General features: G+C 35.4%; 1 protein-coding gene and 1 long non-coding RNA gene across 3 annotated transcripts in view; one reads left to right on the forward strand and one right to left on the reverse strand.

Annotated features, from left to right (window-relative positions):
- Positions 1-1,972: 1,972 nt before the first annotated feature.
- LINGO2 (leucine rich repeat and Ig domain containing 2) overlaps positions 1,973-24,783 on the reverse strand; it is a 464,489-nt gene continuing 441,678 nt past the window's right edge. The window contains exon 4 of the mRNA XM_033237532.1: positions 1,973-4,229. Coding sequence (XP_033093423.1) covers positions 2,374-4,194 — 1,821 coding nt within the window. The 5' untranslated portion in view covers positions 4,195-4,229 and the 3' untranslated portion in view covers positions 1,973-2,373. The remainder of the gene's footprint in view (positions 4,230-24,783) is intronic.
- LOC117098696 overlaps positions 2,863-24,783 on the forward strand; it is a 40,572-nt gene continuing 18,651 nt past the window's right edge. Inside the window, exon 1 of one of the 2 annotated variants that reach the window (XR_004443544.1) lies at positions 2,863-2,977. This is a non-coding gene — a long non-coding RNA (uncharacterized LOC117098696). Of the gene's footprint in view, positions 2,978-24,143; positions 24,236-24,783 lie in introns of those variants that run through there. The other variant, XR_004443543.1, reaches the window with a different exon arrangement.

Below are 24,783 nucleotides of genomic sequence, written 5' to 3' on the forward strand. Positions count from 1 at the left end.
TTTTGGCCAACTTTTATTTTGACAAAAGAGCAGTCAAAATCACAAAACCCTCTTAATTGCTCAATGTTTCTCCCTCTTTTTTGACAATTAGTTGAATACTGCTTCACACAATGCTGCCACATAAAGATAGTTTCTATTAACTTTTGGAAGTTTTTTGGAAATCTCTAACTTTGTTCATTTTCAAATTTGAAAGACCCCATTCCATTTGCACACAAGTTGGATTTGTGATAAGAGTTTGCAGCAGAGCTTGATTTGCATTGTTTGATATAAGGTAATTGGCATAAATGGAAAATAGAATTCTAAAAGATCCATAATAATCAGAAAAGTCAAATGAAAAATGACTTGAGCAGGCAATTCTTCAATCTTTCATCATATTTTCCACCCTTTATTAGGGGAGAAATTGGTTTAACTCTGTTGTTATCTGACTGGCAAAACAATTTCTGGGCTTGTCCTACTTTTATTGGGATCAATTTAATTTTATGAAAGTTCCTCAAAATTTCAAATTTTCAAATTTCAAACTAAAAAGAGCCAGTCTTTTGAATGCCAACCCGCCAATCCAATATGTCAAGAAGCAAACCCCAGAGACTTTCTACTCCAGCTTACACGTTATTCAAAACGTGATCTATTTTCAGATCCCTCTTGAAACGGGAAAAGTATAGATATTTCCTATCAGTTCTATGCTGATTAAATGTGACATTTCATGAACACAGTCCATATTCAATGCTTTCTCAGATCACATAACCACATGCTTTCAAAGTAATTCACTGAACATTTAGCCAAATGAAACTATGCCTCCTCTGAATCAGATCACTGGTGGTCATGGAATGACACCAGTTTTTAAAAACTGGAATGTTTAACTTTGAGTAAGAGACATTAATACAAACTGAATTGGACAAGTATCCTTGGGTCAGAGAGAGGAAACAAAATCAGCACAACTTAACATATTTATAGGGTTATAATCTTGCTTTTTCCTCAGTGGAGAGAAAAAAGAAACCACTAAATGTTTTTTAATCCATCTTGTTTTTTCTCAGTTCTTAGAAAACAAGACAAATTTCTCTTTATTACACATGATAATTTTCAAAGTAAAAACCAAAATCTAATTGGGAAGGAAGCAGGAAGAAACCCTGAAGTTGTCTATGCAAGGTAATACTGTGTGTACAGTATTCAAGTAGAGAACATCCGAGTGGCAGTAGCTAGATGTTCCCTTGACTAGCAGCAATCTACACATAGGCAGCTATCATGTTTTAAACAAACCCTTGTTTGCATTAACATGTTATGTATTTATCACCCTGGTTTGTGTTGGCATCTGAGAAGAACTCTTTCTTATTCAGAGAGCTTTTGAATATCTGAATTCTTGATCTTAGCTACTGGTGAATATTATCCTATGGTTATTTGTAACCATTACCTCTTCTTCCATTTTCTATTAACCCGCTAGTAGTGACTGTGGAAAGTAAAATCAAGGAGTGATTAAATGAATCATTTTCATTATTAACACCTACCTTGCATTTTACAGGTACATCTAGTGGTGCACCACCTTCTGGAGAAACCAAGGGCTTTGTTACAGTAAACTGGTCCAGTGTGATATTATCACAAGTATAAAAAATATTCCATTCTGTATCAAAACTAGGCACATGCCTTTATTTATAGTAACAGAAGTTAACAGAGTTGAGCAGTTTTGCCGTGGGTCCTGTTTCTTGGCATCCTACATCAGACAAACACATCTCTCAAAATATCTCCGCCCATAACTCCAGGGATCTAGTCTCAGGGTCATCTGTAGGTAACGGAAGGTGAAATCACACTTGGATCTATAGTGGTAACTAAAAGCACAACCTCTCATTCATATTGCTTTAAAAACATGTACAGCATATATGTTTCAAAAAAGGAAGAAAAGAATATATTGATCTCTTTGTGGTACTGAACCAACAATATGGTATGATGCAAGGCTTTAACAAATGATAATCATAGATACAAATTTTTCTGTAGAGTATGTTTTAGACAAATGTGTCTTTTTAATATGTAAATCCTACACTGTAGGTTGTTCTTTTTTATTTTTTCTTTTGTTTTTGCAGTGGTAGAAAATGCTGAATAATTGTCCATGAGTGTGAGCCAAAGATTCAGGTTCATTACTGAGATCCCCAGAATGCCAATATTTGCAGTGCCAACACTTAGTATCCCACTGTGTGAAGGGCTCTGACACATGCCTGCCTGCCTTTCGATGGAGAGTCTCCATTGGAAGTCCTCCTGCTTCCATAGACCCTGCTTTTGATACGGGGGCAGCTGCACACGGCTGCCTCTTAATCTAGTAATTTACTGTGCCATACTGTCTTACCGATGACCAACATTGACAGAGACAGTAGTGTGAGGGGCGGGCCTTCAAATCATTTTCATGTTGAACCTCCTGGGTCCAGCTACCTCCCCTTCCGCAACAGCACCATTGTTTTTCCTGGGCACATACTCAAGGTCAATGCTGTTTTTGTGCTTGCCTTTCCCTCGGCTCCACACAAAAAGGAGAAGAAAACAAAATAAAACCACTCCCAGGAATGTGAAGCAGCCCATAGCTGTAGACACCAGTATTGTTTTAAGGTCCAGGGAAAAAGTATTGGCATTGGTGCCATTGGAAATGGTGTCATTGGAGTCGGTCATGTACATAGGGGTCCTGTTCGCATAAAGAAAGCGATCTGAAGCGAATCCTTTCACAGTTAAGGAGGCTGTGTAGGTGTCATTCCCAGCAGCGTTGCTAGCAATACAAACATACATCCCACTGTCTTGATCCTGGGCAAAGCGGATTTCCAAGGTGCCATCACCCAACACGGTGGCTCTTCCATTGGACTTGGTGGTGATGAAACGCCTTCGGGGTGTCACCCAGGAAATCACAGGCTGCGGGTCTCCATCAGCACTGCATTCTAGCTGGACCGTCTGCCCTTCATCTACTAGCAGATGCTGCAACTTCTTTTCACGGATTTTAGGTTTTTTGCAGGTAAAGTAAAAAGAAAGGGCGGTGCTATGGAAATCCTTGAATGACCTCTCACGGATGGTGTCTGGGCCAGCACACATAGGTTGCTGGCCCCCAAACTGCAGGGTGGGTTGTCGCTGCAAGATCCAGAGAAGGCGGCAGTCACAGGCCAGAGGGTTGTTGTTAATGCTCAGGACTTCCAGAGCCCTAGGGGAGGAGAAGACATTCTCTTCCAAAGTTTCCAGCAGGTTCTGAGATACATTAAGGACGCGTAGGAAGCGGAGCCCTTGGAAGGAGTGAGGCTCAATGATGCGAAGCTGGGCCCCCACTATATGAAGCTCCTGAAGGCGGATCAGGTCAGAGAACATGCCTGCTTCAATAGTGCTGATGGGATTGTAGGAGAGGTTAAGGTGAGTCAGGTATACCAGGTGTTTAAAGGCAAGGAAGGGTACAGTAGACAGATTGGTGTTGGTGACTGAAAGGGACGTGAGGTTGAGACCGTAGAGGCTATTGGCAGGCATCATATCCAGTAAAGGCCAATAGTCAATCTCCAGGTGTTTCAGGTGGAACAATCTTTTAAAGGCATACACGGGCATATTGTTGATATTGAGATGCTTCAGATGCAAGCTGATGAGGCTGCGGAGGTGGGAGAGGGCTTCTGTTGGTACTGCTGTTAAGTTGCATTTCTCCAGGGTGAGTTGCTCCAGGCTAAGTAGCCCACTGAATGCCCTATGTGATATATAAACCAAATCATTGTCCCCCACTTCTAGAGACTTCAGGTTATGCAGATCCTGGAACATGTAGTCTAGTAAAATGACAATCTTATTCTCACTAATGTCAAGCTTAGTGAGATTGGACAGCCCTGTGAATACCCCCAAAGGGACCAACTTTAGACGATTGCCTTTTAGGCGGAGGGAACGCAGGTTAAAGAGATTGTTGAATGCTCCTGGTTCCACATTGGCAATGATGTTGTCACTCAAGTCTATCTCTTCCAGCAGAGGATATGATATGAATTCTTCAGGGTTGACACTTTTTAGTCTGTTTTTACTGAGGTCCAAGATTTTGGTTTCGATGGGAATGCCTTCTGGGATGGCGATCAATCGCCTTCTGTGACAGCTAACAGATTTGTTCTGGGCAGAGCACTCACAGCGAGCAGGGCAGCCAATGGTGGATCCCATGAAGATTAACACCACAGCCAGACCCAGGAATGGCTGCCAGCATGATATGGCCGTGTGAAGCATGACTCCACTTCTTAGTCTACACCTTGGTCACGGGCCTGCATGCAAGGGGCAAAAGAAGGGAGGAAGAGAAGGTGAGTTAGGATCTAAATAGGTGAAGGGACACAAATAGGGCAGCAAGTGTAATGGAAAGGATGCTGGATTTGGAATCAATCAGACCTGGATATAAACCCGAGGGTTGACCCTCTTAGCAACATATGTTCTTGGTCAAGTTATTTCATCTCTCTGTATTTTAGATTTCCTGGCTGTGAAATGGGGATAATGGGGATAATAGTAGTAATAGCGTCCCAAAGTTGCCATGACAGTTTCAATGTTTGACAAGTATAATGAGATAAAGAGAATGTGTGACAGACTGTGAGACAACACAGTATAAATTTCACACTCAAAGGCTCTATTTTAAATTCAAATGAAAGAAACAGAGGTCAACAGCTAAGAAGAAAGCAGTTCAGTTTGAATCAGTGTCTGCATCACTAATGTTTAGGGTATCATCCTCTATTCAAAACAAAGCTAACAGAAGTTTCACTCAATATCAGGCCTTTAGGTGCAACATACAAAACAAAGTTATGTTCGATGTAAGGTGTTGGAATGTTTTTCTTCATGTATACATTTTCTACTTTTAACCTTTGAATGTTAATGTATATATCTTTCATAATTTAGCAAACTTTAATTTATGAAGGGATTTTCTTATTTGAGGCAAACAGAAGATCCTCCAAGTATGCCTGTATTGTTTTTGTGTTTCTCATAGGAATGAGGCAGAATCAAGGTACAGGATGGCTATAATAAAAAATGCCATTTTAAATGATTTTGAGATAAATATTGAGGAATGGGAAGAGAAATAACTTTCAGAAAAAATATCTTGTAATGATAAATGAACTATCCCTCTTTCATCAGTGCACCTGTTAAAGTGAAATTAAATAGGTAGCAAATGAGATCGGAAATGAGTATGTTTTAAATGTGGATAGTTTAGTAGACACTGAATTCAGCTGAATAATAAAAGGTGTATTACTGAGCTCTACTTTTCAACTTGGGGTTCTCAGGGGTACGCTTTATCCATGAACACCATATTTTAATTAAGGTTAAGTAGTTTGAAACAATACTTTTAGATAAAGAAGTATTTCATAAACTTCAACATTCATTCCTGAACTATAAAGGAAAAATTAGTAAGAAAATAATGATCCAATTACAGTGTTTACATATATATCTATGTCTACAACCACAGTATGTCTTATATGTAAACAAATTTATGAATAAAAAATAACAAGTAGGATTAAACTTAATGGTGAATCACTAAGTCACTAGAAAATTTTCCTCCAAATGTAGAAACAAGGCAAAAACCCAGAAAGTGCTAGCATATCAGTTAGATAGGAAGATAAGAGTTACAATTTTTGGAAAATATGTGGCAAAACTATCATTATTCACAGATCAAATTAATGTCTGTCATGAAAACCAATGGAAATCAACTAAAAATGAGTAGAACAGTAGAATAAGTGAATTAGCATACTACACAATAAATATAATTTTTAAAAAATTATTTTCTTGTCTACACAAATAAACCATTTAGAAAATACTATTGTAAACATTATTTCAGTCACGGCATCTCTGAAAAACATCAAATTCCTTAGTATAAACTTAACAAGGAATACATAGAACTAATGACAACTATAAAACCCTATCAAGAATCAAAATAACTTACTAAAAGAGGGATGTACTATGTATTTAGAAAGATTAAATATTATAAAACATTAATTTCTTTTTCCATAGAACACACATTACAAAGAATAATATTTTAAGCTTGAAAAATTAATTCTAAAGTTCATTTGGAAGAAAATATATATGAAAATAATCAGAAATAGTAAAAAAAAAAAAAACATGAAAATACCTGCCATACAATGCATTCAAACATGAGATACAAAACTAATAATAAATCAGCATGCTATTGACACAAAAACAAAGTCAAGAAAACAAAAAGTAAGCAATTATATCTAAATATATTTGAAAAGTCAGTTTATGTTAAAGGCGGCTTTTTAAATCAGTGAGAAAAATACAAATGATAGACTTGATATTTTGTTGAAAAATTTGCATACTAACTTTACTTCTTCCAATAAAGTAAATTCCAGATGAATTAAGGATTCAAATGTAAGAAGAAAACAGGTACTAGAAGAAAATTCAATAATTTTATAGTATTAGAGTTAAGTAGCATTTTCTGTGAATAAAGCTAGAAACCAGGAAGGAAGATAATGATTCTATTGTATACATTTTAAAAACTTGGTATAACAAACAAACAAATAACACACACATGTGATTGCTAAACTGGAGAATATATTTAAAACATATGTAATAGATAAAAAGGTGAATGCCAATAGAAAATTAGGAAATGAGTATAATTAAATTAAAAATACCCAATAAGTATATGAAAAGGTGATTAACTAGTAGTAAACAAAGTAATGCAAATTTAAAAATAGGGGTATATCATTTTTGCCTGTCATATTGATAGAGTTTGATCATCATTTTTAGCCAGAATTAACAAGGGCAGGAAATGAACATTCACGTACTGATATAAAGAATATAAACTGGACATTAACTGATATACTAGATTTAAATATAGCTAAGTTCAGTATCTTCATTTCTTTGACCGATTTTATTCCTATTTCTAGAAACGTATCATTAGAAAATAATTGAACTAATATACATATGTTTGTTACAGGTTTGTCTATAATAGAGCAAAATGGAAATATGTAACAGTAGGAATTTAGTTATGTAAGTTATAAAACAGCCATACAGCAAAATACCACCTAGCCAATACACTGTAACCCTTGGCTGCTGATATGGTTTGGCTGTGTACCCACCCAAATCTCATCTGGAATTATAATTCCCATAATCCCCACATGTTGTGGGAGGTAACGGAATTGTGGGGTGAGCACCCCCCATGCTGCTGTTCCTGTGATAATGAATGAGTTTCTCACAAGATCTGATGGTTTTATAAGGGGCTTTTCCCTCTTTGTTCATTCTTTCCCTTCCTGCTGCCATGTGAAGGAGGATATGTTTGCTTCCCCTTCAGTCATAAGTTTCCTGAGGCCTCCCCAGCCATGCTGATCTGTGAGTCAATTAAAACTCTTCTTTATAAATTACCCAGTCTTGGGTATTTCTTCACAGCAGCATGAGAACAAACTAATGCAACTGTATACTTATTCACACGGAAAATGAAATGATATATACTGTACCCACGTGTGTATGTATGAACATATTTTTGTATCTATGAATGTATATACATGTATGAAAGGAAAAAACTGGAAGGATGTGATAAAGATGTTGACAATAGTAACTTTTTGAGGTGGTGGGATTAATGGTGATTTTTACTTTCTTTTTATAACATTATTAATTCTGAATTTTTTCAAAAATATACCTGTATTACTTTTATAATTAGAAAAATAGTTATTTTAATTTTTGAAAATGTTTTCATTGATACATGTTTATACATATTTATGTGACAATGTGATATTTTGTTACATGCACAGAATTTGTTACATGCATAGAATGTGTAATGATCAAGTTAGAGTATATAGAGTATCCATCACCTTGAGTATTTATCATTTTTATGTGTTGGGAACATTTCAAGTCTTCTAGCTGTTTTGAAATACACAATATATTATTAACTACAGTCACTCTATTGTGGAACATTAGAACTTATTCCTTCTATCTAACTGTACATTGGTACTCATTAACAAACCTCTCTTCCTCTCCTTCCCCTGTTCCTGGCCAGTTTCCAGTGTCTGGTATCTATTATTCTACTTTCAACCTCCATGCTATCAATGTTTTCAGCTCCTATATTTGAGTGAGAACATGTGATATTGCCTTTTTGTGCTCAGCTTAATTCACTTAGTGGCCTTCAGGTCTATCCATGTTGCCGCAAACAACACTTTATACTTTCTTTTTGGTCGAATAGTATTTTATTGTATATACGTACCACATTTTCTTTATCCATTCATCTGTTGATGGACACTTAGACTGATTCTGTATCTTTGCTACTGTGAATAGTGCTGCAATAAACATGGGGGTGCAGATATACTTTTGATATACTGTGCATTACTCCATTTTCATGCTGATGATAAAGACATACCCAATACTGGGAAGGAAAAGGAGGTTTAATGGACTTACAGTTCCAGCAGAGGGATTGCTGGATCATATGGGTGTTCTATTTTTAGTTTTTCCGATAAATTGTCATACCGTTTGCCATAGTGGCTGTACTAGTTTACATTTCCACCAACAATGTTTAGGAGCTCCCTTTTCTGCACATCCTCACCAACATAAATTATTTTTTGTCATTTTAGTAATAGCCATTCTAACTCGGGTAAGATTATCTCTCAGTGTGGTTTTGATTTGCATTTCCTTGATGATTACTGATGTTGAGCATGCATTTTGTTTTCATATTCTTGTTAACTACTTGTGTCTTCTTTTGAGAAAATGTCTACTGATGTCCTTGAAATCATTTTGACATTCAAAAAGTCAAACATATCCTTCTTCACATGGATATGTTTTATAATAAAAGATAAAATTGCACAGCTTTTTAAAAAAGGCTCAACTAAGTCATTTATTTAAATGTGTAATGCACAGAATAATTCATAGAAAATTATAATTTAGTTACCTTGACATTATTCCTCCCTCATCAATTTCTCCACCTCAAAGGTGGTGGACTTTTAGGTATTAAATAAATATTATGATCATATTTACCACCTAAATTAAGAAGAAAACTTAAAACATGTCAGTGGTTTGATTTCAAGCATACAGCCCAATGAATTTAGAAAAATGTTTACACCTTTGTAAGCACCATCACAATCTGATACAGAACATTACCTCTTTAACCTCTTTTCAGTCTATTGCAACCTCTGTTACTGGCTTAAAGTAAGCACTGATCTGTATTGTCACTATAGATTAGTATTCATTTTATAGAATTTTATATCAAAGAAATCATATAATATATACTCTTATATCCAGCATCTTTCACTCAACATAATGTTTTTGAGATTCAACCATGTTGTTGCATGTAACAGTAGTTTGTTCTTTATGTCTGGTGGTATTCGGTTTTGTCACAAATTGCTTATTAACTCAACTATTTTTGGAAGCTTGGGCTGTGTCCAAGAGCTGCTACGAATATTAATATAGACATCTTTGTGCATGCTTATGTTTTAGTTTTCTTGAATATATACCTAGAAATTACCCTTATAGGTCATAGGGTAGGAATATGTAGAGTCTTTACAAGAAACAGGCACATCATTTTCCAAAGAGATTATACCATTCAACATTTCCACTAGCAATGCAAGGGAGTTTCATGTGTTTCATATCCCCTCAGACATGGATACTGACTTTTTTTTTTTTTTTTTTGAGATGGAGTTTCACTCTTGTTGCTCAGGCTGGAGGGCAATGGCATGATCTTGGCTTACCGCAATCTCTGTCTCCTGGGTTCAAGCGATTATCCTGCCTCAGCCTCCTGAGTAGCTGGGATCACAGGCGTGCGCCACCATGCCTGGCTAATTTTGTATTTTTAGTAGAGACACGGTTTCTCCATGTTGGTCAGGCTGGTATCGAACTCCCGACCTCAGGTGATCTGCCCGCTTCGGCTTCCAAAATGTTGGGATTACAAGCATGAGGCACCGCGCCCAGCCAACTGTCTTTTACATGTTATCCATTCTTGTGGGACTGTATTATCTCATTGCATTTTCCTCGTAACTAGTGATGCTGAGCATCTCTTTTTGTCTGCTTATTGCCCATTTAGGTAGATTCTTTGGTATATTTTATGTTCAAACATTTTGCTCACTTTTAATTGTGTTTTTAAATTATTGAGATATAAATGTTACATATATATTCCAAATACAAGTTCTTTATTAGATATGTGTATAGTGATACTTTATGCTCATCTATGGTTTACCCTTGTTTTCTTCATATTTCTTAAAGTGCAGAAGTTTTAAAATTTAAATCCATTTTAACATTTTTTTCATTTATGATTTATCCTTTGTGTTTTATTTAAGAGCTCCTTGCCTATGCCAATGTCTTGAAGATTTTCTCCTATGTGTTCTTCTAGAAATTTTTATAGTTTTATTATTTATAATCAAGTCTGTGATCCATTTTGAATTAATTTTTTATATGGTATGAAGTAAGGAAAAAGATTTTTTTTTCCTCCTACAGCTTTCTAGTTTTTTTTTGCAGTGTTATTTCTTAAAAAGACTTTCCTTTCTGGCCAGATATGGTGGCTCACACCTGTAATCCCAGCATTTTTGAAGGTTGAGGTGGTAGGATTGCTTGAGGCCATGAGTTTGAGATCAGCCTGGGCAACAGACCAAGATTCCGTATCTACAAAAATAAAAAAAAAATAAAATAGCCAGGCATGGTAGCACACATCTGTATTCCTAGCTACTCAGGAAGCTGAGGTGGGAGAACTGCTTGAGCCAAGGAGTTTGAAGCTGCAGTAAGCTGTGATCGCCACTGCACTCCAGTCTGGAGTCTAGTATCTGCCAAAGAAAATCAATTTGTATTTTACAACATTCAAACACAGAAATTCTAGGGTCTGTTTGGATTCACTGGTAAGGTCTGCCAAATATTTGTGAAAGAAATAATAAAAATTCTATACAAACTCTTCAGGAAAAAGAGAACAAAAATCAAGGAATACTTTCTAACTGGCTCTGTGAGAACTGTATTGCAGTAGTCCCCCTTATCCACAAGGTATACGTTCCAAGTTCCCTGGTGGATGCCTGAAACTGCAGATAGTACCAAACCTTACAAATACTATGTTTTTCCCTATGTATACACATCTATGATAAAGTTTAATTTGTAAATTAGGCACAACACAAGATTTTAAAAATTGCTAATAAAATAGGACAATTAAATTAATTCATATAACTTTTATTATAGTATATTTTTATAATTGTCCTATTTTATTATTCCATTATTGATTTCCTTGGCAGATACTGGACTCTTTATATGTTCTCTTTCCTTTTGTGTCAGTTTTGGTAATTTGTTTCCTTCAAGAAATTTTGTTATTTCATCTAAGCTGTTAAATTTATTGTCTGAAGTTGTCATAAACTTCCCTTATTATTTTAATGTCTGAAAATCTAGAGGTTATCTGTTTCATTCCTGGCATCAGTGAGTTGTGCCTTTCTTTTCTCTTGATAAATCTAGAATTTTTTCAGTTTTATTACGCTTTTCAAAAGGACCAAATTTTGCTTGTATTGATTCTCTGTTGTGTGTCATTTTTATTTCATTAATTTCTGTTCTTATCCTTGTTATTTCTGACTATTTATTTTGTCTTCAGTCCAGTCTTTTAATTCATTTTAGCTTCCTAAGATTAGATCATTAATTTTGGACTTTGCTTTTTCACTGATGTAAGGTATAAAAACTATAAACATCCCTTTCTACATTGCTTTAGCTACATTTCACAAATTCTGATTTTTTATAAAGTATCGTTCGGTCAAAAACGTTTTCTAATTTACTTTGTGCTTCCTTCTTTGTCCCATCTAAATCATCTTCTAAATACCCTCCAAAATTCCTTTCTTTAGGGATTTAGTTGGTTCATTCTGAAATATTTAGGTCTTCTTCTAAATATATTATTATTTCTAATTTAATTCTGTGAGGTCAGAGAATACAATATGAAAAATTTCCATCTTTTGAAATCTACTAAGATTGCTTTATTAGACCAGCATATGATCCATCTTGCTGCCAGGCCATGTGCACTTGAAATGGATGTGAATTTGTACACTTTGGGTGAAGCAGTCTTTAAAAGTCATTAAGGCTAATGTAGTTGACTGTGTTGTTCAGCTCTTCTAAATCCTTATTAATTTTTTCTAAGTTATGCTGTCAATTCCTGAGAAATGGGTATTAAAATCTCTGAGAAATGGGTATTAAAATCTCTGAGAAATGGGTATTAAAATCTCTGAGAAATGGGTATTAAAATCTCTATGAATATGAACTTGTCTGCATCTTCCTAAGTTCTATAGGTTTGGGTTTCATGCATGTTAAAGCTCTGATATTAAACACATGTTCAATTTCTGATGTATCAATCACTGATTAGGAGGAATCCATATTTGTCTCTAGTAATGCTCCTTGTTTTTAAGTCATCTTTGTTGGGGTAATATATTAGGGTTTATTTCATTGTGGTTCATTCTTTAATTTTCAGAAAATAAGATATTAAAATACATGAATAAAAGGAAAATATTTAAGAGAACAACAGGAACTAGCTTCCTTCCATTTTGAAATTAAGATTTAAAAAAAAAAAAACAAGCTGTTAAAATCTGGTTGCTCTTCTAGTCTAATATGTTGAGAAACAGAATCCTGGTTAATAAATCTAGAGCTGAAATTATTTTCAAATAATTATGTTTCAGTATTCACAGTCCACTGGAAACACCCTTGAAGCCAAATATTTCCTGGCAGCAGAGGCGAAATGATAATATTCAATAAAATATGACCTGAGAAGTATCTAAACAGACAATATTTGCTTTGCCATTGAGGATTCCCTCTCTTGCAGGAATAATTTCCCCACAGCAAGTACCCTTTGCCTGGTTCACAGTATAGCTTTCTGCTGTTTTCCTTAAGGTGTGATTCAGTCATCTGTAACACTCCAGCTTTCTTAATGTTTTTGTGGTATATCTTTTTTTCTTTACTTTGTACATACATGTGATTTTGTATTTAAAAGGCTTCTCTTTTTGACAGCATGTAGTTATTTCTTGCTTTTGAATCTAGTCTCAATCTCTGCCTTTTGTTATATTGCTTAGTCCATTTAAATTTAATGTAGTTATTGATATGGTTGCACTTAGGGATGCCATTTTGCTATTTGGTGTCTATTTGTCCCTTGCAGTTTTTGTTTCTGTGTTTTTCATTTCTTGCCTTATTCCCTCTGATTTTTTTTAGCTTTGTATTTCAATTCCTCTTTTGACTTTTTAATTTATATTATTTTTATTTATTCCTCTAGGGATTAAAGTATACAGATGGTCTCCAATTTATAATGGCCGATTTATAGTTTTTCAACTTTACAATGGTGTGAAAGCAATATGCATTCAGTAGAAACTGTATTTTGAGTGCCCATACAACCACTCTGTTTTCCCATTTCAGTGCAGTATTTAATAAATTACATGAGATATTCAGTACTTTATTACAAAACAGGCTTTCTGTTAGATGTTGTTGTCCACCTTTAGGCTAATGTAAGTGTTCTGAGCACATTTAAGGTAGGCTAGACTAAGCTATGGTCTTTGGTAGGTTAGGTATATTAAATGCATTTTCAATGTAATAATATCTTCAACTTGTAATAGGTTCCTTGGGATGTGATTCCATCATAAGTCATGGAGCATCTGTATATCTTCATCACAGTCTACTTCAATATTGAATTGCTTCAAAGTAAAATACAGGAGCTCTGCAAAAGCGTATTTCCATTTATACTCCTCCCCTCATCCTTGGTAGAGATAGGTACAGGCATAGGGAATAGTGTTTGCAAAGACATGGAGACAATAAGAAACACTGTACAATTGGGGACACAGTAGTTCACAATGGTTGGAACAAAAACTGAGGAAAGGAGGCTGAAGAGGTAATTAGAGGAATGATTTACAAGGGGCTTATAAACTGTGATAACCTGTTTACACTTTATCCTGAGAGCAATGGCAAGTCATTAAAGTGTTTTATGCAAAAGAGTGATATGATCAGATTTACATTTTGGAAAGATTAATCTGATTCCAACATGAAAAATAGACTTGCAGAAAAGAAAGACTTGAAGCTGATAAACTCAGGAGACTGTTGTGCTAATTCAAGTCAGAAAAAAACAGTGGTTACTCTCAGGGTTATGGGTGTAGGCTTAGGTCAATGGACAAATTCAAGAGGTATTCTGAGGCACGACAGAAATGCTTCACAGCTGATCGGCTGTGGAGGGTGTATGAGAGGATAAGCAAAGATTATTTCCACTCTTTTGACAACTGGGTGAGACCTGGTGTCCTTCACTGAGATGGAGAATTGAAAGCAGCATGAGGAATTCCTGGTTCCCTCAAAGGTGTCCATCAATAGACTAGGCCAAAATGTGTGGGGACCCTGGGCAGATTAATGATATTTCCACTCCTTAAAAAGAGTATTTTTTTTGTAATAGATTTTAGAATTTCTTTGGTAGGGCAGGAAAATAGATTTTCAATTATAATCAGATGACTCTATGTCCAACATAAAAGTTTTATGATATACTACATACTTTCCAGTTTGTTTTTGAATTGATGGTAAAGTGTGAGTCATATTTTATAAATTCCATGGGAGAGTACTGTCTTCTTTGGCAGAATTTGCCCAATCTGCCCATCACCAGTTAAATAAAATAATTGGCATCTTATTTCTGATTTATTTCAATGGTGGTTAAGAGAAAGTTTATTATTTACATTCCTTAATTTTGCTGTAAGTATGTCTGCCATGGAAGACAGTATCTAACTAAATCATGGGCAAAACTTAACTAGAAAGGAGCTCAACTAAGGTGGATCAATTTCAGCTCCAAAGTGAAGGACTGCCAAAAACAAGGGTGGATAAGTATCCCGCAAGCCTGCTGTAGACGAGGTCCCTCTACATCTGGAACTGTTCTCCCATTCTACTACTGTCCTTTAGCTAGGCAAAAGTGGATAATTTGGGGCCATATCTCATCAGCTTTTTGAGTAGCTTAGAAACTGGGGAGGAATGTTGTGCTTTATTATTCTCCTCACAAATATTTCTCAGTTTTAGCCCAGAAGGCAAACTGCTGACTCCATTTAGCTTTCACTGCCAACAGAAGTCTTACAATCAAAGCTTGCTCATAATATCTGACTGTGACCAAGGTTTGACAAGATGAACTTTGTGTCATTAGGAATAAAGCAAGAAGCTAAAATCTAGAGGGAGTAGACTAGGGTCTTTCCATTAATTCTGATCAAAGGGATTCTCAAGCACAATGATTAGTACCTTCTAAAACCTAGCATGTGAAGTTGGATATTTTTATACTTACATTTTTTGTATGCTGTGTATTTATTCCCCACTTATTCTATTCATGTAAGAAACACAAATCAAAGCATCAGGAAGTGGACTTAAAGAAGAAGCAACATAAAAGACTAAAAATAGCAAAAATTTGAGCTCACTTATACCTGGCCCAAATTCTGATTCTGACATTTGTTAGCTGTGGGACATATTCATCTATGTCTATGATTCTCACTATTTCCTGTTAATTTTTGATAATAACACAGAATAAACTGTGAGCATTAATGGTGGTATATATGGTGCCTAGCACATAAACAATAGCTGTCATTGTTATTTTTTATGGATAATGGTTTGGTTTGCTGAAGCAGTATTTTTCAGGACAGAAAGCAAACCAAATAAAGGCATAGATTTCCTCTGCGACAGGAGTACCTTTCAGAAAGATGTCCTCAAACAGATGATACAGTGATAAGGACAGTGAAGAGATTGGTAAAATGGAGAAAGAGAAATGAATTTTAAGCAGCCATTATTTTTAAAAACACAAGTAAGAAAGGAAAGAGATCATGGTTGTTGTATGTTGTTTAAAAAGAAAGTTTAGGAGGAAACAGCTGCTTCGATGGATAAAGTAATGATAAATTGCTTAGCCTGGAAATTCTATGATTTCGTTCTCTGACTGGCAAATGAACAAGGCCACAAAACAATAAATGGATAGCACAGAAATCTCTGTAAACCTTCCAACAATCTAATAATACTTTTTTTTTTTTTTTGAAGTCAGTAAAGCTATTTCCCAAATGGAGAGGAATGGGTGAAGAGTGAGTTGAGGTAGGGGTTAAAAAAAAAAAAAAAAAAAAGCAAAAGGTTTTAATGAATAATGGTGTCCAAAATACATTTGAGGCTATAATTTCCAGATATCTAAAACTGTAACTTCAGAAATCCTGGTCTTCAGGAAAATCGGATACTGCAGAATTGTGAAAGTTGAATAAAACAGTTTAAAACTAAAAGAAATCAATTTTAGTATGAGCAAGTCTGGAAAATCACCAGGGTTACCTAAGTTCTTTGAAGGACCCAAACCAACTTGAGATGAAGATTAAAGTCCCAGACCTGGTAGGAAACATTGGATTTGAACTCTCTTTTTACAGAAATAAAATATATCTTTATACATAATTTCTAATTATCTTCCAAAGCATTGCATTTTTACCTCTCTCTACTTATTTTTGGTAAGGAAGGAATGGAAACTTTCAATATTGAGGCTCAACTTGGAGAATATTCAAGGGAAAATGGAAACAGCCAGAATGAAAGCCAGACTTGGAGAGCATCAAATGTGTTAAATATTATAAAATATTTTGTTTCCAAAAGTTTACAGCTGTAATGATAAAATTATTCAGTGGCTCAGGGAAATAGGTAAACAGTTACCCACTATTGTAGATACCTTTCAATTAGCTATATGCAGATGACCAATTCTGGGGGTAACTGAGATAGTATTTTGGTCTATAGTTACTTGGCTAGGGACTGATATGTGCTGGCAATTATTATATGGTTTGAAGCCTATAAGGACAATGTGAGATTCTGTCTGTATAAAAATTAGCTGAATTAGCTGTTAATATGATTTAATGCAATGAAATTGATATAAAATGGGCATACAACTAGTAAATCAAGCAGGTGATATAGTCAGATAGCATCTTTATTCTTTTCCTCTATTGTCTCTTTATAATTTATTCAGGGAGGTAAGAGGATCAAGAAAATTGTTATTTAATTTGAACTGAGCTATAGATAACTTAGTGTCCTCTGGGACTGGGGAATTTTAAGCTCACTCCTTTTGTGTAGCGATTTCTGGGGTTTCTTCAGGATCCACAATCAAGAGCTATCCTCCATGTAGTTCCCTTTCATCTGGATGAGTAAATCTCCATTCTGGCTTGTTGAGTAGTTATTCTACAGTCTCTAGGAATATCTTACTGGCGGAGGTCTTGTAACCTTTTCCAGGTGGCCTTGTTATAAAGCAGCTCCCTCGTGTATGTTGCCTTCAAGGACATGGAAAAAACTCATTTGCCCAAAAAAAAAAAAAACTCTGGAAACACAGAGCAATCCCAATACAGCAGCAACTTTCTTTACTTTCCCACTAAGCCACAAAAAGAGGATATCTAGCTTAATATTTGTTTTTGAGATTTGCCAGGAAGGAGTTAGACAGAAGTCATAATGTGTCTTCAACTACAGGCAAAGACTATTAAGGATTCCAGATAATCCTGTTGAAGCAATTTTCTCCTGATTTCAGGAGAAGGGGAAAGAACTTTTCTTGCTTGATGAGTCATTTGCCTAATATTATATAGTCTCAGTAAGGGAGCAAGTATTTCTATTCAGGATTTTTTGACTCTCAGGATTTTTTTTCAATCCAGGTTTTTTTGAGCTCTTAACTTTTACCTTATACTTCTCCCATGCTTTCTCAAACATTATCACTGAAATACCTCTTATTTCAAATAGATAGCAACTATATTTTAAAAAGCAGATTTTTTTCCGGTAACACTTCCTTTTAAAAATAGAAAAAAAAAAAAAACACCACACAATTTTCTCATCTTTCCTCTCGGCTACGCTTTGGTATCTTTTCCCCTGATTCTCAATCAGCTCTCCAATGGACTGTATCTATTTGAAAACATGAATTCATCTTGTATTCCAGCGACTAGTGAACAATTAGCAAAGCTTGTCCTAAGTCATTAATTAATAGTTTCTGTTTAATCTTTCCTGAAACTGGAGAGCCCTCTGTTCTCATGTTTATTTTGATCTCTTTGAAATGCAAATTATTTGCTCTTCTCCTACAGTTCTGAATCTCCTTTTGGCCTATCATAGAAATACTTGGACATATATAGCATGCCTATTCTACTTAAATTTTTTAAAGATGAAAGTGATTTTTGTCTAGCTTTGAGGTTTGTCTCTTTGAAATTAATATTACTAATTAAAGGGTAGTTGGCTTAAGAAGCCTGTTGGCCTCACAAATGTGATGCAAAATGCCTCTAATCTGTAAGGCAGTCTAAGGTAATGGCTAAAAGCACATATGTGCAACCGTCAAACTGTGTTTAAATCTTAACCTATTATTCTCAGTTTTCTTACCTTTAAAATGAGAACAATAGTAACTATCCTACAGGGTTATTGTGTGAATGAAATCTCTCAACTGAAGGAAGTACTGAAAATCCTTTTTGATGTAAACACCAACAGAGAGGATATGAAATCTGGAGACAATGGATTAATCTATTAGGGGAGATGTTCAAGTCTGTTAAGTATTTTGTATTACAGCTGAAAACTGAAAACAAATGAGGTAATCATACCCAGGGCAAAAATTCCTGCTAAGAAGTTATTTAAGTTCCTCTAAAGATAGGGTTAGGACAAGCTATGAAATACATGTCTCAATACACACCATGGAATACTATGCAGCCATAAAAAAGAATGAGTTCATGTTCTTTGCAGGGACATGGATGAAGTTGGAAACCTTCATGCTCTTCAAACTAACACAGGAACAGAAAACCAAACACCGCTTGTTCAGTTGAACAGTGAGAACACATGGACACAGGGAGGGGAACATCACACATTGGGGCCTGTCAGGGGTTGTGGGGAAGGGTGAAGGAGAGCATTAGGACAAATACCTAATGCATGCGGGGCTTAAAACCTAGAAGACGGGTTGATAGGTGCAGCAAACCATCATGGCACATGCATACCTATGGAACAAACCTGCACCTTCAGCACATGTATCCCAGAATTTAAAGTAAAATTTTAAAAAGAAAAAGAAACACGTGTCTCACGTTGTGTCAAAGAAAGGTTGGCTGCCTTCTGTGATAATTGTTCAGGTTTCAAAACCCACCCAGCTCCATCTAGACAGAACGTGAGCCCACTGAGAACAACTACACCTCCCTTCATAAGGTTATTAAAGTTTACTTGGGAAACATCAACTGGAAGAGAATTCTGTTAAGTAGTTTCCCTTTCAGATTCTTGAATTTTATCTATTGTTCCATGAAAAACTGGATTCTTTGAAGTGTGGATATTCATGAACAAAAGAGAACCTCTCTGGAGATTACCTGGTTTTAATTAGTTGGTGCTGAATGCACCTAGACATTTTAGCCTCTTACTTAAAGCTGTTCAGACAAGATAGCCGTCTTAAATCCCTTCTGGAACACTCTGGAAATGAACAAATATAAATTTCTACCAGCTTCTATAACAGATAAACCCTTAAATCTCAGTGACTTAAAACAATAGAAGTTTATTAGTTCTGCTCCGTGAAGACATCGAGGGACTTGGACTCTGTTTTGTGGCTCCTCCCTCCTCTAGGTCTTTGAAGTCCTTTCCATTTGATACGAAAAAAAGATGAAGAGGATCATAATTATAATGTTTTCATAAACCAGACCCAACAATAAACTCATAATGTCTATTCACATTTCATTAGTCAGAACTCAGTCATGTGGGCACACCCAACTAAATGCAAAGCAGGCAGGAAAATGTACTTTAGCTACGTGGCTATGAAGAGAAAATAAGGCTGGTAGGTAGCTAGCCAGTATCTGCCAAAATACATACAAAAATTGATATTAATATGAATCTAGTATGTATGCCTAGATTTATGCTTCTATTTTTTGTTTATTTATAAGTTGTTTCAGAGAAGACACAGGCATCTGGAAAATGACCTATTGTCTATCTATCTATTAACTATCTAAATGATCACTGATGCCATTTTGTATTTAACTCTGTGTGCATGTTTTTACACATTAGAGAGACACGTCTTGCCATAGTAAGATTTAACTCTGGCCTTTGTTCATGTAATCCTTTTCCAGATAGAGTGCTGCATCTAAAATTCCCATTTGCATGGCTACTCTTCATTCATACTCAATTATTATTAGATTCCTAGGTGGTATAAATGCAACCTTTAAAAAAATTATGTATCAATCAAGCTGAGCAAGAACATGCAATTCTTTACATTCCAAAAATTGTAATAACTTATTTTTTGCCTGTAACTTTAGCAGATATTTGGGAACTTTTATCTACCGATGGTTGCCAACTAATTGCTTGAGTTCTGTCCAAAAGAGAGTAGAAAATTATCAAAGTAGGAAGTATATTTAATTGAACTCAGTAAACACCTTCCGGCTACCTTTTACATGCAAAGCAGAGCTGAAGACAGAGATGAACACATGCAATACTATTCTCAAACGGCTTATAGTCTAGTAAGGAAACTCTGTCCAGTAAACAAATTAATGATATTAATTTGACTTTCCCAAATTTGAATCACATAACTTTAAGCAGAAAGATGCACCTTATTATTTAATATATTACAATACTTAGAAAACAAGGTCCAGCCATGAAAAGATAATTGTATTATTCATTATTCATGACTCATGGTTCCAATGGACTATTATGCACGAATTAAAATGATGGCTATAGGAGATATTTAATAATTTGGAAAATGTTTATATGAAAAAGATATTAAGTGAAAAAATATACATCTATATAATGAATATAGTTAAAGAAAAATACCTTCATGCATAAAGCAAAAGAATGAAAGGAAATATGCCAAACTTTTAAGTGTTAGATTGTGCTATAGGTATTAGTTACTTATTCTAGGAGTTCTGCTTTCTCTTCATTTTTTATTTAAAAAATGTTTTCAATGTGCATTATAATTGCACTGATTGAGGAAACAAACGACAAAAATATAAAAATACAATAAAAGTCCTTCAAAATTCAAACTGTTCTGAATGAATAATGTATATAGATAACTTACTATATCTTTAGTCAATTAATTGGTCACATTATAAAGTTAGGGAAGAAGATAAGTCTCCTTTTCTTCACTACTTCTATTTTCCCTGTTATGGTACTTTATCTCTACTTTCAAAACATTTATAATATAATATATAACTGTATATAAAATTATAATTTCCCACCTCTCTCTGTCTACTAAGGAAATTATATGTAGGAGAAGTAGAGAGAAGATAAAATGTATATATATTCTAGTTTATTTGTATTTTGATAAACATTTTTAGAATCATAGGAATCAAATGTAATAACTACATTTGTATAATATACATGCTAATTATCCTCATCTGAATAAATTGTATTGAAAGAAAACTAATAAATGGCTCAGTAAACTGAGATTTTCATGATTCAAAATGAAGGTGAAAAACAGATAAAGTATGAAAGAGCACAGAGAGAGTATAAAACAGCTTACATAATGAAATGAATCCTGGCAATTTAACTTTGTTTTATGGAAAACACAGTCATTTCAGGCTTTAACTCAGCCACTTCAGGAGTATAATTCATAGGTTATGTTTATGTGAAAGCTTCACTGAGTATATACAACTAAGTGAACCCTTAGTTCTGTTTTCCAGTAAGAAAACTGGTTTTAAAGTAGGCCTGTTAGTGTCTAACAATGTGTGCCCAGAAAAAAAGAAATATTAACTAAAAATTTCTGCAACAAATCATTTATAGGGCTATTAAATGTATTTCTATGTAATATTTTGAAATAATAAAATTACTTACGACATGATTATCTGATATCCATTATTTTATGCAGTCCTGAAAACAATCTCCCCTGAGATAGAAACTGTTCTCATTACCATTTTATAGACAAGAAAAGCAAGTCTCTGGGTTAAGTTTACTTGTACAAGGACTTGCAGCAAAGAAGTGATAGAAAGTGTATTCAAACTCAGGTCTTTCTGGCTCTCAAGTCCTAGTTACTCTAGTGAAACAAACAAAAACAACCAAAAATCCCTGAGTGGTAGGTGGCGTTATTCCTATCCCCTTAACAGAATAGGCAACTGAGTCTCAGGAGATCTGAGCTACTATATCAAGGTCACTTAGGTAGTGTGGCAGAACTAGGGTTCCAATGCGGATCTGTCACTGACCTGGCTGAGGTCCCTCTAACCCATCTTTGAAAAGCTGTAGCCCTGCCATAGCAGAAAAGCTAACTGCTATCTCTCAATATACATTTTGTAAATGAAACAAGCAGCATTTATTATGTAATTTACTAGTTTCAGCTTTATCAAGGCCTCATAATGCTGTATTAATATGTTGTATTAATATATTGCATGTTCTCAGCATGAAAAATCCAAGGTGAAAGGGAGCACATTTGTTTCTGCTCTGGTAATGTAGGTTTTCTATAAGTAGAGTGACCATAGACTGTACCACCCACACTGGGATGCTTCTGTAGGGGTGGGGGCACTGTGTGTAATAATGCTGGGCAGCAGTGAAACACAGAGACTGTCTTAGTCAAAGGAGGACATATGGCCACCACTGTTCCTGGGACATGTAGACCCTCTTCCTTCTTGACAGTCATTGGCTGGTTTTTCCCTTAGGCTTGGGAGTTCTGTTATAAACTCTGAAACCAACTGAGAACTTTCAATGTAAATCTGAAGAAAAATATCTTTCTTTGTTCCTAATTGATTAATCTAGTTTCAGGAAAAGCATATCTAAAATCACGTAAGAGGTTTTAAACTGGAATTGAGCAGATTTGCCTGCCTTTTGGGGGCATTGTCATGTTCACAGCTGGAGGACTGTTACTGTAAGGGGTTTGCATTTTAACCCTGAGTAAACATTGATTTTTGTGTTCCATTTTTGCTGTAGAGTGATGCTTATGAAGTCTATTAACACCCAAGGAAGTAATGTTGCCTTTGACTCTCAATCCTTGTTCTGATCTCCATGAACTATGTTATTTTCTTATCAACATTGTTATAATTGGCAGCTGACTTCATGATTAAAACTTGGAACTAGCAATTGATTATCAAGACATCAAAGATATAATGGTATGCTATGGAAACAGATATAACCATGAAAATAAATAACATGGAAAGAAAATAGGGCATTTTGAATAGCCATATCTGACACCAATTTCTGATTTTGTAAATGGTGATAACTACGTTAATCATTGTATGTAAACTCGTAAGGCATGAGTTTCCCAATGTCAAGGATAATATCTACATCTTTCTCTATTTGTTTTGCTACTTAAATGAGTTGAAAGTATATAAAGTAGCAAGCATAAAGAAAGCCCTTAGGAAGTCGTGGTTCTCTCCTATTTTTATTTAAAATAGCAAAGTCACACCCCAAGTTCTATAGCTACACCTGTATTTTTCACAATAAACATACTAAAGGTCACAATCTATCCTTTTTCTTCCCCTCCTATTCCCTCTATTTTCCCTTCTCCTTTCTTTGTCTTGTCCTTACTCTTTGCATCTTTCCTTCTATTTCTTCTAATTTTTTCTTATTATGCCCTCTTCCCTTCCTTCTTCCTTCCCTTCCCATCTTTCCCTCTCATCCAAAGTCTTAGGGTGGCCAACATATTATAAAATGAACATACTGTACATCTGCACATGAAAAATAATTTGAAATTTAACCCTTTTTTTTTTTTTTAGATTGAGTTCTGCTCCGTCTCCCAGGCTGGAATGCAGCGGCCAAGATCTCGGCTCGCTGCAACCTCTGCCTGGCAGGTTCAAGCAATTCTCCTGCCTCAGCCACTCAAGTAGCTGAGATTACAGCTGTGCATCACCATGCCTGGCTAATTTTGTTTTTTAGTAGAGAAGGGGTTTCACCATGTTGACCAGGCTGGTCTCAAATTCCTGACCTCAAGTGATCTGCCCACCTCGGCCTCCCAAAGTGCTGGGATTACATACGTGAGCCATGGCACCCGGCCTGAAATGTAATCTCTTTAGAAGTAATCATTATTATCAAAATAATTAGCCCTTTAATTAAGCATAAGTCAGGTTTGCTTATAAGGCCTTTGGGGACAGATTTCAATGGCATCTCTTAGAAAAGAAACACGGGATGTGTAAAGTGCTGACAAAATTTTTCCTCTGGAGGATAAATTTCTCTGTAGCAAACAGACACATGAATATTACATTTAGATAAAGTGCTCTTCAATATTAGTTTCATTCCTTAGAACAAAATGGAAAATGTTGATATATGTAAATATGTAAAGCCTTTACTATCCTTATAAGATTGAAACTTCAGTTAGTGCTCATGTTTGTTGGTATTTTTTTCTTTGATCCTCTCCCTAAGGCCTCCAATAATGGGTGCTGGAATGGAACCAAAGTCACAAAAGGACTTACAAAAAGGAATTAAAAAAAGAAAGAGAAAGGAATGAAAGGTACATAGGTAAAAGAAAGAGGGGGAAAGTTGAGGAATCAAACTTCTCTTTCTCGGTTTAGGAAATGGTGAGGGCATCTAAGGATTTATTGTATGAATCTGATTTTTCAGTACTTTTCAGCATCAGCAGCTGGGTTCCGGTAATTGAAAGCTGATTACTGTATAAAGGAGTGAAAAATAGATGTTAATTAGATAAAATTGTCTGAGGAGAATAGCAACATTTTGGAAACCTGGGATATAAGAAAGCTAGACTTTTCGCAAGTTTGTTTAACAAGGGCGAGTTTCCCCTTCTGATCCTAAATCTTCCTCTGTCCTAAAAGCCCTCCTAAAAATCCTCCCACAACCTCAGTCTGTCATGAACAAGTCACAGATCCCCAATGCAGGGTCTGGACTAGTGCTGACCTTGACAGTGATGGACACCTTGTAATCTGGACTTGACTCTCCACCACATCAATCCCAGGTCTATTTAATGTTAGACCAATTTACAGAAAAAAGGGCTTAACTTTTTTGTCCATGCAAGTAGAAATTTCTGAGTATTCCACGCAGGCT

Source organism: Trachypithecus francoisi, unplaced genomic scaffold (genome assembly GCF_009764315.1).
Source record: "Trachypithecus francoisi isolate TF-2019V2 unplaced genomic scaffold, Tfra_2.0 Lachesis_group16, whole genome shotgun sequence".
Taxonomy (NCBI): domain Eukaryota; kingdom Metazoa; phylum Chordata; class Mammalia; order Primates; family Cercopithecidae; genus Trachypithecus; species Trachypithecus francoisi.